The 14,452-nt window shown below is 57.0% G+C and overlaps 1 protein-coding gene across 1 annotated transcript in view; it reads left to right on the plus strand.

Annotated features, from left to right (window-relative positions):
* CDH4 (cadherin 4, type 1, R-cadherin (retinal)) overlaps positions 1 to 4,855 on the plus strand; it is a 104,556-nt gene extending 99,701 nt beyond the window's left edge. Inside the window, exons 12-15 of the mRNA XM_006896931.1 lie at positions 580 to 813; positions 1,828 to 1,967; positions 3,106 to 3,270; positions 4,649 to 4,855. Coding sequence (XP_006896993.1) covers positions 580 to 813; positions 1,828 to 1,967; positions 3,106 to 3,270; positions 4,649 to 4,855 — 746 coding nt within the window. The remainder of the gene's footprint in view (positions 1 to 579; positions 814 to 1,827; positions 1,968 to 3,105; positions 3,271 to 4,648) is intronic.
* Positions 4,856 to 14,452: the final 9,597 nt, after the last annotated feature.

Below are 14,452 nucleotides of genomic sequence, written 5' to 3' on the forward strand. Positions count from 1 at the left end.
TTGTACGTCAGGTGTGGAGTGCGTGCTGTGTTGTACGTCAGGTGTGGAGTGCGTGCTGTGTTGTACGTCAGGTGTGGAGTGCGTGCTGTGTTGTATGTCAGGTGCTGTTTTGTCCTCAGACAGGTGATCAACGTGAAGATCCTCATACCTTTTCTGTCTCTCTGTGTCTTTCCGTGTGTGTCTGTCTGTCTGTCTGTCTCTGTGTCTATCTCTCGGTCTCTCTCTGTGTCTCTCCGTGTGTGTGTGTGTGTGTGTGTGTGTATGTGTGTGTGTGTGTGTCTGTCTCTCCCTGTGTCTGTGTGTCTGTCTGTCTCTGTGTCTATCTCTCGGTCTCTCTCTGTGTCTGTCCGTGTGTGTGTGTGTGTCTGTCTGTCTCTGTGTGTGTCTCTGTGTCTATCTCTCGGTCTCTCTCTCTCTGTCTCTCACTGTGTTCCCTGTGTGTGTGTGTGTCTGTCTGTCTCTCTCTCTCTCTGACTCTGTGTGTGTCTCTCTGTGTCTCTGTCTCTATCTCTCTCTACTTCTCTTTCTCTCTGTGTGTGTGTGTGTGTGTGTGTGTGTGTGTCTCTGTCTCCCTCTCAGGTGACTACGCCCAGCTCAGCCTCCGGATCCTCTACCTGGAAGCAGGCATGTACGAAGTGCCCATTGTGGTCACGGACTCTGGGAACCCCCCACTGTCCAACACATCAGTAATCAAGGTCAAGGTGTGCCCATGCGATGAGAACGGTGACTGCACGACAGTGGGCGCAGTGGCGGCGGCCGGCCTGGGCACGGGGGCCATCGCAGCCATCCTCATCTGCATTGTCATCCTGCTGAGTGAGTGCGCAGGGGTGTGGCCAGGGGGGCGGGGGACGTGGGGGTCTGGGGCCTGGGCCACAGTTGGCCCCTGTAGTGAGGACCTCACAGGAAACCCCTGACTTAACAGCACAGCGTGCACGGGGCGCTCCTCCTCATCTGCTGAGTGCAGGTCCGGCTCGATCCAGCCACACAGGTGCCTCTACAGGCCTGGTCCTGCCTGCCCCACACCTGCATCTTCCAGAGCCGTGTCGGAGGCCGGCTCCCTCCACACCCATGGCCACCACAGCGGTGGACAGACTGCCCCACCAGTCCCCAGGATGATGAGACCGGCCTCAGTCACATGTACCCCTGCACCCACTCACCAGTCAGGAAGTAGCCAGTGCCCATTGGCTCAGCCAGGTGACATGCCCATGGGGAGTATGATGGGGTGCTGGAGAAAGGACCCACAGTCTAGCCTATTCTAGCCACAAGCCAGACAGGGGGAAGGGACACAGGGCAGAGGCTCCAAGGGCATTTTCCAATGTCTCAGCCTCCTTTTGGGGTCTCTGCCGGGACACCCCCTCTTCCCCAGCCCTCCCCTCCTGCTAAGTGGAGGTGACCGCTGGAAGACTAGTGGACGGGAGTCTGCTGCGCAGGCCACTGCCTCCCTGGGGGGTCGGGGGGAGACAGATGATAGACACTGACGGGCAAACAGATGGACGATGGATGACCAACAGACACGTGTCTCACACAATCCACAGTGGGGGGAAGAGAGGAGAGGCTAGGGCCTGTGCAGCCGTGCCGTCCAAGCGCGCGCACACACACACACACGTGCACACATGCACTGCAGAGATGCTTGCACACATGTGTGCATGGTCTCACGAGCACACAAGCATACATCATGTGTGTGTGTGCACATGCGTGTCTGTTCACATGTGCATGTGCACACACCGGCGTGCAAGCCTTGCCCAAGCACAGGGGCGTGCACACACGTACGTGTGCGGTCTCACGGTGTGTGCACACGCTGTCACTCATGGCGCCGCCTCCCCACAGCCATGGTCCTGCTCTTTGTGGTGTGGATGAAGCGGCGGGAGAAGGAACGTCACACGAAGCAGCTGCTCATTGACCCCGAGGACGACGTGCGTGACAACATCCTCAAGTACGACGAGGAGGGGGGCGGCGAGGAGGACCAGGTGAGCGGCCAGCTGACGTCCACCGCAGGGCACTCCCCACACACTGTGCTCTCACTGCACGCCAGGGGCCCACCCTGGACACCTCCACATGCTGCACGCAGTCACCCAGCCTGCACCCCCTCACTGGCCCTGCACGTGGTCACCCACACCAGTGATCACCCTGTGCCCAGTCACCTATCCCATGCCTGGTCCCCCCTCACATCTGTTCACCAGATTCCACATTCAATCACCCACACTACAAATGGTCACCCGCCCCACACACGGTGACCCGCTCCACAGTCACCCACCCCTCAGTCACCCGCCCCACACACGGTCACCCACGCTACACAGAGTCACTTACCCCACAAAATGTCACCAGACCTCTGCACGTGGTCACTCACGCTGCACGCAGTCACTCACCCTACACGTGGTCACTCACCCTGCATGTGGTCACTCACGCTGCATGTGGTCACTCACCCTACACGCGGTCACTCACCCTGCATGTGGTCACTCACGCTGCACGCGGTCACTCACCCTGCACGTGGTCACTCATCCTGCATGAGGTCACTCACGCTGCACGCGGTCACTCACCCTGCACGCGGTCACTCATCCTGCACGAGGTCACTCACGCTGCACGCGGTCACTCATCCTGCACGAGGTCACTCACGCTGCACGCGGTCACTCATCCTGCACGAGGTCACTCACGCTGCACGCTGTCACTCACGCTGCACGTGGTCACTCACGCTGCACGTGGTCACTCAATGCTGCACGCGGTCACTCACGCTGCACGCGGTCACTCAACGCTGCACGCACTCACGCCGCATGTGGTCACTCACCCTGCACGTGGTCACTCACACTGCACGTGGTCACTCACCCTGCATGCGGTCACACAGTCACCACTTTATGCTCAGTCAGCCCACACACACCCAGTGACCAGCTCCTGCCCAGACCGTCCACCCTACAGGGGGTACAGCTCTCAAGGTCACATGGTGACCCGTCCTGCCCACCCCATCTCTGACAGTGCCCAGGGCTCACTCTGGGTTTGAACTCACGCTTGGCTCTCCTACTCCCTGTGACTGTCCATCAGCACTCCAGGAAGGCGGGCCTGGACTCCTTGTGTCCCCGCCCTTCTGAGGCCTCTCTGCATGCCCACCCCCAGGACTATGACCTCAGCCAACTCCAGCAGCCGGAAACCATGGAGCATGTGCTCAGCAAGACCCCTGGAGTCCGGCGAGTGGACGAGAGACCAGTGGGTGCCGAGCCCCAGTACCCAGCCAGGCCCGTGGTGCCTCACCCAGGGGACATCGGTGACTTCATCAGTGAGGTGGGTGTCCAAGGGAGTCCTGAGCAGCCGCACTGACCACTGGACTGTGCTGACCCACCAAACCAACCTCAGTCCCTAGCAAGGTCCCCACATCCCACTCTACATCACCCAGTGAGCGGGAACTGCGGACCCTCTGGGTGGGTGCAAGGTCCCAGAACCCCCTCTTGTTCTCCTGGGTCTGAAATGTCACTATTTCTGAGGCCTCACGGCTCTCCACTAGCTGGACAGTCCACCTCCACCACGACCTGGCGCAGCATACTGGGCCCACAGCAGAACACACCGCCCCGAAGAGAGACTTGGACCTTTGACAGGCAGCCTGTGGGGTGGGGTGCAAAACAAAACTCATCCCCATAAAGACTCTGGGTCCCCGCAGGCCACCACTGGCCAGCTCAGAGGCTAGCGTAGACTGTCCCCCCACCTCTTGCTTCTCTGTCCCTCAGCCTTGGGTGCACACAGTGTGTGCCCAGTGGCAGGAGCAGCGATGGCAGAGAGTGACTGCATGGAGTGGACACAGGATGAAAGATCACCAAGGAAATCTCCCAGGTCTCCAGCCCATAGTGCCCCAGCAGAGAAACTGAGGCCTGAGTCAGCACAGCAGGGGCGAGCCCTGTCCCAGGCCCCAACCTGCCTCCTGCAGCCCTGCCCGCGGGCAGCGTCTCTCCTTAGCAGGACCTGGCCACATGTCCCAGTCCCACAGGGCTCCACAGGTGACAGTATGGCCCTCCCTCTCTAAACATGACAGCTCCTGAGTCCTCTGGCAGGATGACAGGTGCGTGCAGGACTCCACACATCCCCACATGACATTCAGGAGAGTATTTTAGTTACAACCTGATTTCTGACTCCTGCCTACCTTGGGTCCACATTTGCAGTGACAGCAGTCCGCCCCTGCCCAGCCCTGACCACAGGCCCTCCCAGCCCACTGGCCTCCGCGGTGTTTTCACACTGGCATCTCCGGCATTCTTTAGCCATTCAGAGGCCAGCCCTTCCGCTCCCAGGTCTCAGAAATGCCTTCTGTCCTGGTCCACACAGACCCCTGCCATCTGGTCACTCCTGACAGAGACCTGAGGACAGAGCGGCCCTGTGGGGCTTCCAAGGCGGTCAGTCTTTACCAGTGATGGCCTCATCCTTCTCTCAAGGTGCAGCTGGTGGATTTGAGCTGCCAGCCTTTCAATTCTCAGCCCGCTGCTTAATCCACTAGCACCAGGGCCCAACAGCACGCCTTGAGCACCTCCTGCATGCAGATCCTGGACCATCACCTTCTCAGTCTGGCCCCTTGTGCCCGTCAGATTCCTGCATGCTGTGGTTCACAGAGATGCACCAGGGTCTGCACCCCCTTTCTGCCCATCAGGACCCCTCATACCCTGTCTCTCTGCACCAGGGTCTCCGGGCTGCAGACAATGACCCCACAGCACCCCCCTACGACTCGCTGCTGGTCTTCGACTACGAGGGCAGCGGCTCCACCGCAGGCTCGGTCAGCTCCCTGAACTCGTCCAGCTCTGGGGACCAGGACTACGACTACCTGAACGACTGGGGACCCAGGTTCAAGAAGCTGGCGGACATGTACGGGGGCGGCGAGGAGGACTAGAGGCCTGGAGGATGCGCTGGACGCCGGTGGCGTGGTCCCTCCATGGACTGTGCGCTCGCAAGGCGGCCCCACCCTCGTCGAGCGTCCAGCCGGGCATGGGCCTCAGAGTGACCGCGACTGATGACCAACGGGAGGAGAGCGAGGGGCACTCTCTTCACTTGAATCTCCTATAACAGAAGCACTGCTTTTCCAATTGAAAGTGCCTTTTGGTGCACGTGTCCGACCCCCTCAAACTCAGGAGTGACCGAAATGGGCAGGCCCAGCTCCCGCCACCCCGTGCCCCGCCCCAAGCGGCACCCCAGCCCCGAGCAGCACCTGGCTACAAGTGGCATCCCAGTTCTTGAGCAGCACCCCATATCTGAGTGGCACCCTGCCCCAAGCAGCACCCCTGGCCCAGAGTGGTGCCCTGTCACTGAGCAGCGCCCCGACCAGCTGCCCCCACTCGGAAGCATGGATTAGGAAAGCAGGGAGAATGTTGTGTTGGGCACGCCCCCTCTTCTAGTCTTTTAGTGAGAAAGCAGCGGGTAACTCACCCACATTCCCCGAGAAAGTCTAGCCATGTAGTCGAGGCCTGGTGGGGACAGTGTGGCCCTTCTGGTGTCCAGCCAGTAGCTCCCAGGCCATGCCCTGTCCTGGGCACCTGGAGTGAGAGGTGTCCATGGCTAGTTTGGGTGGGGGAGCTTAGCAGCAAAGGAACCCCAGGTTCAGGCGAGCACAGTGACTGAGGATCCTGCGGTGAACGAGGACCCAGTGCTGACCAGTAACCGTGGGGGTGGCTCCTTAACTGAAGGTGCTCCTGGGCAGGTGGGCATGGCACCTGGGCAGGTGGGCACAGCAAGCTTGTGCTGGAAGCTCCTGGCCCCCACATTTCTAGGGTTCTGTCAGCCAACTTAAAGCCGCTGAGACTGTCACCAGAAGGCCACCTTGACACTCAGCTTCCTGGTTCAGAGAAGCAGACTGTGCCCTACAACCCTTAGCCCACCCCGGCTAGGATCCTGCCAGCCTCTTGAGAGTCCCCCCACCTCCCAGACTCACGTGGGACCCCATCTGATTAAACATACGCACACCCTGAATCCTCTGAGGCCACAGCTCCATGTGGGGACTCTTCATCACATGCACTCAGCACTGCCCACCCTTTGTCCCCCAAATCTGAGTGGTGGGATGGCTTAGGATGTCTGGACCCCCAGGGCTGTCCTTCCTGCATGTGGGGATGGTGTCACTATGTGGGAGCATGGCTCCCAGTGTAGGTGGGTTCTTTGGGGCAGGGATGCGGGGAGGTCCCTGGAGGTCCTGCTCCTTTACATGGGAAGGGACGACATCCAGGGGTCTGGGAGCTGTTGGCCAGACCACAGCATGAGGGCAGCAGGCCCACATGGGGGCCTTGTGTGGGTCTGCCCTCTGCATGGACCTCACCCAGGACAGTGACAGCAGGGACTCCAGGGAAGGGTGGGGGTGACAGGCCACAGCTGGTCACCTGCAGAAGGAGCCGCACAAGCAGCTCTCACAGTGCCCTCTCCTCAGCCTTGGGCCTCCCCTGCACGCTGTCCCCATCCTCTAGTCACCCCCAACTGTCCCCGTCCTTCCCCAATACTGGCCCTACCGTCCCTCTACACTGCCTCCTTCCTCCCACTCACACTGCCCCCTTCCTCCCATCCACTGTCCACTCTCCCCCCTACACTGCCCTCAACCTTCCCCCCAACCGTCTGCATTCCCCTTCTGTCCTCACCCTCCAGCCTCTCCCACCCTGATGTCCCCTCCTAGCCCCTCATTCGCCATCCTCTGCTCTCCCTGACCCTGTGTGGCTCCATATTCCAGCTTCCAAACCCTGCCAGCTTGGCCCATTATCAGGCCACCCCCTCCACCCCGAGAACTCCCCTCATTGGCTGCTTCCTTGATCTTTAGCCACTCCCACCACCGGACGTCTAAATAAAGTTGATGGTACCTGCTCGGCATGTGGCCTGAGCCGTGGTCAGATTGGAAAGGTGTGCGGAGGATGAGGTGGCCAGTATAGGGTAGTGGCCTGGGGTTCACCACCCTGAGCCCAGGGGTTCACACAGAAGGCCACTCTGCTGGAGCCCCGGCCATCTGTGGAGGCAAGGAGGGGAAGAGGCCGGTCCCAGCCATGCTATGCAAGCCAGGCAGCTGGTGCCAATGCCTAGGGGCCGTCTGAGGACGGGGGTCCATCTGTTCTGAGAAGTCATCCTTCAAGGGAGTGTTGAGCATGAGGACACGGTGTGACTGTGACCTGGGACGGGGACAGGGACTCTCTGCTGGATAGTCACACCCTGCTGGAGTCTGTAACCGACCCCAGACCCCCACCCGGCCCGTAGGGCCATCAGGAGAACCTCCTGCGTGTGCGCGCGCGCGCGCACACACACACACACACTTTGCACCCCACTCAGCCTGGCATCACTGGGTCATGCCCTTCCCTCTGAGCCCACCCACCCTGTCATGGCCAGGCCCTCTCCCTCTCACCAGGAATGCCGGGCTGCATGAAGCTGTGGTCACAGCCGGAGGGGCCCAAGGGGCCTCGTCATGTCCATCTTGGCCCTCCACTCTGCCCCTCCCCAGCACTCACTCCCCTCCGGGGTCATCTTGGGACTCAAGCCCAACAGCACAGCTTAGCCAGCAGTACAATTAGTGTCACACACACGCCTCCTGCTGCCTGTCCACTCGGCCTGCCCAGGGCTCAGGTCCAGCCAAGCAGACAGCAACGGCAGTGCCTGGGCACGGTCAATGCCCACGCAGGCTGAGGCCCCTTCCTCACATCCTTCCGCACCCCCACAGCGCCAGTACCCACCCCCAGAGCAGCAGAGTGGTGCCTCAGTTTTCCTGATGTGTGCACTGGCCAGACATGCAGTCTTGTGAAACAGCTCCCTCTTCCCCGAGATTAAAAACACAGGGGGTGGGTCTCCATTTCTGGAAAAATTCAAAGGAATAACACCAAAAAAGTCAAGTCAGAGCCCAGAAGCAGCCGCCGGGCCTCCCCCCACGCGAGCTCTCTGCTTCCTTGTCGTTTTGTTTGCATGTTTCCTTGAAAACGGACAGAATGTGTAGAACCGCATGACCGTGGTTGTGGGGAGGTCCCGGAGTGTGACGTCCACGCTGCCCGCCGCCAGGCTGGACAGGTGTTCCCAATTCTTTTGTAATCGTCAACAGCACAACTATTTTGTATTGTTGTTTGTATCATTTTGTACCAAAAACAAAAACAAAAAAAGGGAAGAGAGTTGATGTTTTCAGTGTTTCTAGTGCCGCGCAGCCTCGGTCCCCACGGGCAGCGGGTGCGCCAGGCGGCCGGGCGCTGGCGCGCTGCTCCGCGGAATAAATCAAGTCCCCTTTGAAATGGTCGCCTCCACCCGCTTGATTTTTCTCCCCGGATGGCAGGTGGGCGGTGTCCCCTGTGGGCTGGGAGGGAGGGCACTCTGAGGCCTCACACTGAGGGCAGAGCGAGGGCAGAGCGGCTGCTGGGACACGGGGAGGACACTGGCCACATCCCGGGGAGTGGACACAGAAGGACAGGATTTCACCTCCTCAAGGACCACAGCTGGAGGGACATGTGCCAGCCTAGTTCAGCTGGAGCCCTCAAACTACACACCCCAGGACCATTGCCCAGTTTAATCAGACATCCAAGACAACTGGAAACCGCACAGTGGGAAGCCAGGCACACCTTTCCCTTCAACTGGCAAACAGGTTCTGTCGCACTTGAGCGAGATCTTTGGTGGCAGATTCGCCCGATGAACCATGTTCTTTGGGTTCTCCATCTGTGGACACTGGTTGCAGAACCAAGTCCCCCTCTTCCTCAACAAGCTCAGTGTCTGCTCCACCCAGCTGGACGCTGTGGGTCCTCAGCACCTTCCTGTCCTCCAGAGTGGTTGTAGGGTCCCATTCAACAATCCCGACACAAAGGGCTTGACGATGAGGTGACACCTTCTCAAAGGGTGAACGTGATCACCCCCCATTCGAGTGGTTCTGCCCCCACTAATCTCACTCCCCTCTCTCCCTACTTTCCCATCTTTGTTTTAAAGTTCTGTTGACAATTTGCTCACACGTACATTCTTTGTCAAAGGCAAGCAGTACTTATGGGTGATTCTCAGTGGTTTTTTGCCAATTTCTTTAGCTACAAGGTAAGCCTGGATTTCAGTTTTGGTCCGAGGATTGAAGAGTAGCTCAGGGTTTAGGGAATCCTCTAGTCTTGGGCAGGCACGAGGTTCTGGGGTGTTCCGTTCCTCTTTCTTTTTAGGAATTTCAGGCTCTGTTTCACGTGTTACTCTCTATCCTGGGTCATCTACTGTGAGACGCTCATCAGAACGGCTGATGCCCAGCCGGCACCTCCAGCCCTTCCGCGCTCAGGGGGGTGGAGGTGTCCACTTTCTACCTGCCGATTCCAGACACGGGTCCTCGTGCTGCAGTGTGCTGCATTCGGGAAGGTCTCCGGAGGGGGGTGTGGGAGGCTGATGCGTGGAAATAACTGGACACTTCGGAGACCGCTTCCCAGCTGGCCTCTGAGGGGCTGAATCTAGGGCTAATCTGGCCCCCTGTGGAGCCTGTTATGACCCTTGGGGTCTCAGTCTGATGCCCACCTGGCAGGATCTTTGGTCTCTGTGCTGGCTGGTGGGATCTGAGCTGTCCCAGGCCCTGTGTGGGCTCTGGGGACAGCCAGCCCATGCTCTCCAGGGTCACCCTGCCCCATGTCCTCACATGCCTGGGGTGGTCAGTCACAGGTGGGGAGCCCTCTGCAGGTCCTGACAGTCTGTGATGTCTATCCCTGACCTCTAAGCTCTGTCTCTTCTGCTCACGTTCCCCCCACCCCAGTTGGATGTCTCAGAAGTGAGCAAAATCCTTCCTGGCTTTCCTCTGTGGGGGTCATCGTCCACACAGCTGCTGTCCAGGCTTTTAGCTGTTCTAGAAGGGATGTGACTCTGCTCCCCGTTCCCCTCCTGGTTAGCTGCAGAGCCCAGGCCACCTCACCTGTGTCTTGGGGGGGGCTTGTGCAGGATTATGGCTCTGGTCCCTCCCCCACCAGCACCTCTAACAGCCTCAAACAGCAACAGGCCCCATGGCCCTCTCCCCTCATGTGGGTCAACTGTGCCCCAGCCATGCACCCCCAAACCCCATGGCCATCCCCGACCCACGCAATGAGTCTCCAACTCCACTGTCCCCTGTGCAGCTGTGCAATCTCTCCTGTCCACAGATCAAGTCCTCCAAAGTGGCCAAGCTGTCCCAACTCAGATGTCCTCTCCCCAAAGCTGGGCCCTCGTGGGGTCACTGTGACAGCCCAGCACCACCAGCAGTCCAGTCTGGGTGAGCTGTTTAGTGCTGCCCATTGGACCAACAAGGGAACCGAAACACCAGTGTCCTCGACCCAGACCTCAATGGGGGTGTGCTGTCCAAGCCTGTGTCAGGTCCAGAAGCAGCGTCCCCAGCATATCCTCTCCATGGGGTGAGGAGGGGCCGAGTACTGAGTATGGGGGCTCCACACGGTACCCCCATCCCACCTCCAAGATAGACTCTCACCCCGCATTGCCTCTCACTGCTCATGGCACTGACCTCAGCTCCCCAGCCCCAAATCAGCCCCTCAGAAAGGGAAAGTATGGGGCGAGGCTGTGGCCAGTGCTGGGTCCTCTGACACAGGAGTACGGAGAGGCTGCACGGAGCACGGGTCTTCCTGGCCATCCAGCGGTGGACACAGTCACCCCCGAATGCTTGCTATGTGAAGGCACTAAGGATACAGGGCTCTCTCAGCTGTGTTCCCTCTTAGCTGGACTGTTCCAGGCAGGTGGACGACCAGAGGCGGCTGCAGGACCACTAGCCAGAGGGGGGCTGGGGAAATGACGAGATTTGTTATCATGATAACGAGGGCACGGAGAAGCTGGCAGCTGGTGCCAGAGCCCGAGCCACGAGACAGACCCCACAGAGCCCTCACCCTCTGGCATCACATCAGAGGCCCTGGGAGCCTCCGCCCTGGTGGGGTATTGCCAAGTTCTAAGCCTTTTTTATAGTCTGTGCCTCGTCCTGCCAAGGTCACGAAGGTCTTCTGCCTTCTGCTACAAGTTTCGTTCTTTCCTCTCCGCCTTACTTCGGTGCTCCATCGTGAGTTATTGTCTACGAAGATCTTCTGCTTTCTGATGTCTCCCTTTTTGCTTCCACTTTTGGCACCCGAGTCTGTGTTCCATCTTGAATTAAGGGCAGTGCACGGAGTGAGGATGGGATGGAGGTCTGTTTCAGCCCCACAGACCGTCCAGCTCCCTGGCGACCTTCCTTCCACCGCTGAGTTCACAGCCACCTTCATCAGGACACAAGTAATACACAGGTCGATTTCTGGCCTCTCCTGTTCTTGAAGGCTCATCCTCCCCTGGCCTGCACCCACGCCGTCCTGCCGCCTGGACTGCTCCAGCCTCAAAGTCTGTCTTGAAATCTGGATGGGCAAATGCTCTAAGTTGGTTCTAGACTCTCTAGGAAGTCTGCGTCTTCTACAGTTCCATACAAGCTTTTGCAATCAGCTCGGAACTTCCTATGAGAATGCTGGGATTTTCATTGGCCTTGCACTGAACCTCTGACTTGGTTAGAACTGGTACTGTCACAACACCGGCTCTTCCAACCCACAGTCCTGGCGGTTTCCACTCGCTCCGGTCTTCTCCCAGTGCAGAGCTTTGTACATCATCCAATCCACCCCTCGGCACCCACGGACCTCAGCGCTGTTAACGGTATGTGTCCCCATGGATACAGGAGCTTGGGTGGCATGGTCTGCTCACCCAAAGCAGGGCCCTCTCCCGAGAGTCAAATCCACCAGTTGACCCACGGAAGGAAGGCAGCCAAGCTTATCCTCTGAAAACCCACTGGAGGGTCAGCTTTGAGTGGGTCCTAACTGGACAGCAATGACAGTGAGTGAGGTGTGCCTATCTTTATAATATATAAAACTGTGTACATATTATATCTAAAGGTCTATTAAAAGATGCATTTACTTTTATATATACACATATCTATGTTGTTGATTGCAGTAGAGTTGAGCATGACTCATAGCAACCCTATGAACGAGAGCCCCTCAAGAACTAGCAACACTTCAAAATTCACAGAGTTTCCAGAGGCATGCTGTATAGGAAGTGGGTGCCACTCCTGCTTATACACACACACACATGCATCCGAGACCTGGACAATGAACAAGGATGACAGAAAAAGAACTGATGCCTTTGAGCTGTGTGGTGTTGGAGAAGAGCCCTGAACATTCCAAGGATGGCCAAGAGAACAAGATGTGTCTTGGAGAGGGTGCAACGGGAGTGCCCTTTGGAGGCAAGAATGAATGAGGCTTCGCCTCACATACTCTGGATATATTGCAAGGAGGTTCCCTGGAGAGGCACATGATGCTTGCAAGGAGGGAGGGTTGGTGAAGGAGAGGAAGACTCCCAACCAGGTGGACTGACAAGGTGACTGCTGCAATGGGCTCTTGTGTGTCAGGAAGTGTGAGGATGGTGCAGGACGGGACTGGGTTCAGATCTTTTGTTCACAGGGTCACTATGAGTCGTACTCAACTCGATGACACCTCACAAAAACAAATACATATATTATTACAAGGACACACCTCACTCGTCGCATTGCTGTCAAGTCAGTACCCACTCAAAGCTGACCCTCCAGTGGGTTTTCAGAGGCTGAAGGTTGTAGGGGATAAAGCCTGGCCATCTTTCTCCCACGAAGCAGCTGATGGATTTGAATCTTGAGAGAGGGACGCCCTGTGGGTTAGCAGAGAGCTGGACAATGAATTAGGATGAGCGAAGAACAGATACATTCACACTGTGTTGGCGAAGTGTTGAATATACATGCATTGCCAAAGAACAGATATGTCTTAGAGAAGATGCAACCAGAATGTTCGCTGGAGGCAAAGATGTGAAGCTTCATCTCATACATTCCAGACACGTTGCTAGGAGAAGCTATTCCTTAAAGAGACATTCTTTAAAGAGGGGAGGGGGGTCAGTGACGGAGAGGAAGTCCCTCAGCGAGGTTGACTAATGCAGCATCTGCCACAACAGACTCAAACAGGTCCAGAATAAAGATGGTGCAAGACAAGACAGAGGTCAGATCCGTTATCCACCGAGTTGTCTGACTCAATGGCACTTAAAACCAATATAAGCGGTTCTTGTTACATACTGTCCAGTCGCCTGAGACTCATACATCAGTTCTGAACCCAGTCTTATCGTGAGCCAATCTCACTGTTTCCAATACACTTGACCCCAATACCCCAGTCACTGAGTGGGTCCACCTCATCCAGGGTCTCCCCCTCTTGAGCTGTCCCTCCACCCTTCCAAGCATGATGTCCTTCCCCAAGGACTGGTCCCTCCTGGCAACATGCCCAAAGTACATTAGACGGAACTTCAAAATCCTTGCCTCCAAGGAGCAAGTTGGTTTTACCCTCTCCAGGATAAATTTTTTGTTCTCTTGGCAGTCTGTGAAATCTCCAACTCTTCTCCAGTGCCACAACTCAAATGCATCAATCCCTCTTCTGTCATCCTTAGTCATTGTCCAGCTCTCTAATGCATAGTAAGTAATTGTGAAGACCATGGCCTGGATCAGGAGCACCTTAGTCTCTTAACTGACATCATCACTCTTTACCACACTGGAGAAGTCCCTGGCAACAGATTTTCCCAATGCAGTTCATCTTCTGACTTCCTGACTGCTGGTGCCAAGAGTATAGATTGTGGGTCCAAGCAAGCTGAAATTGTTAACAATCTCAATCTCTTCTCATTTATGCTCTTGCCAATTGGCCCGGTGATTAAAATCTTTTGTTTTCCTGATGTTGACCTTCAATCTATATTAAAGACTGCAGTCCTTGACCTTCTGCAGTAAAGGCTTCAGGTTTTGGCAAGCAAGGTTGTGTCATCTGCACAACGCAGGTTGTTGATGGAGTCCTCCTCCAATCCTGATGTCACGTTCTTGTCATACACCCAGTCTCCCAAATGATCTGTTCTGCATACCAACTGAAAAGGAATGGCGGCAGAAGTATTCCTGATGCACTTCTTTCCTGATTTGAACCAAAAAAAATCCAAAAAGCATATATAAGGGGTTTTTTGACCCCTAGTGGTTGTCGCTATACTGCAGACATCATCACAAGAGCTAGGGGTGCTGTGGCCTGGTGTCCTGCAAACTAGTTAAACTCATTCACCACTCTCTTTAACATGTTTACAGTGCTTGGGACCCTCTAATGTGTCCATCATGGCCAAGGGTCATCTGCGAATCCTTCATGTAAATGCTCTTCCTTTGTGACTGTGATTTCTTCTTTCTTGCCTTCCTTCTGGACTGCAATGTGGCATCTACAACCCTGTCCCCGTCCCATCCCCTGTCCCCTGCAGGAAGCACCCAGAAAACCTGCTACGAGAAGCGTCCACTGGCAGCTTGTGACGAGGGCAGCCACGTAGGCAGACTCGGGCCTCGTCCAGGCAGCACGTCGCCCACAAGTTCAGGTGACCACACGTGCTGCGCCCTCCGTGGCCCCTGGAGGAGCACGTCCCAGAAGGGACAAGGCTTGCACACTACCCCAGCTCCCAGCCCTGTCCTGACCATGGCTCAGGCACAAGCCCATGGGCCCAGGGGACTGCCAAGAACGGAGCC

The sequence above is a fragment of the Elephantulus edwardii genome, unplaced genomic scaffold (assembly GCF_000299155.1).
Source record: "Elephantulus edwardii isolate Elephantulus edwardi_28Jun2011 unplaced genomic scaffold, EleEdw1.0 scaffold00193, whole genome shotgun sequence".
NCBI classification, from domain to species: Eukaryota; Metazoa; Chordata; class Mammalia; order Macroscelidea; family Macroscelididae; genus Elephantulus; species Elephantulus edwardii.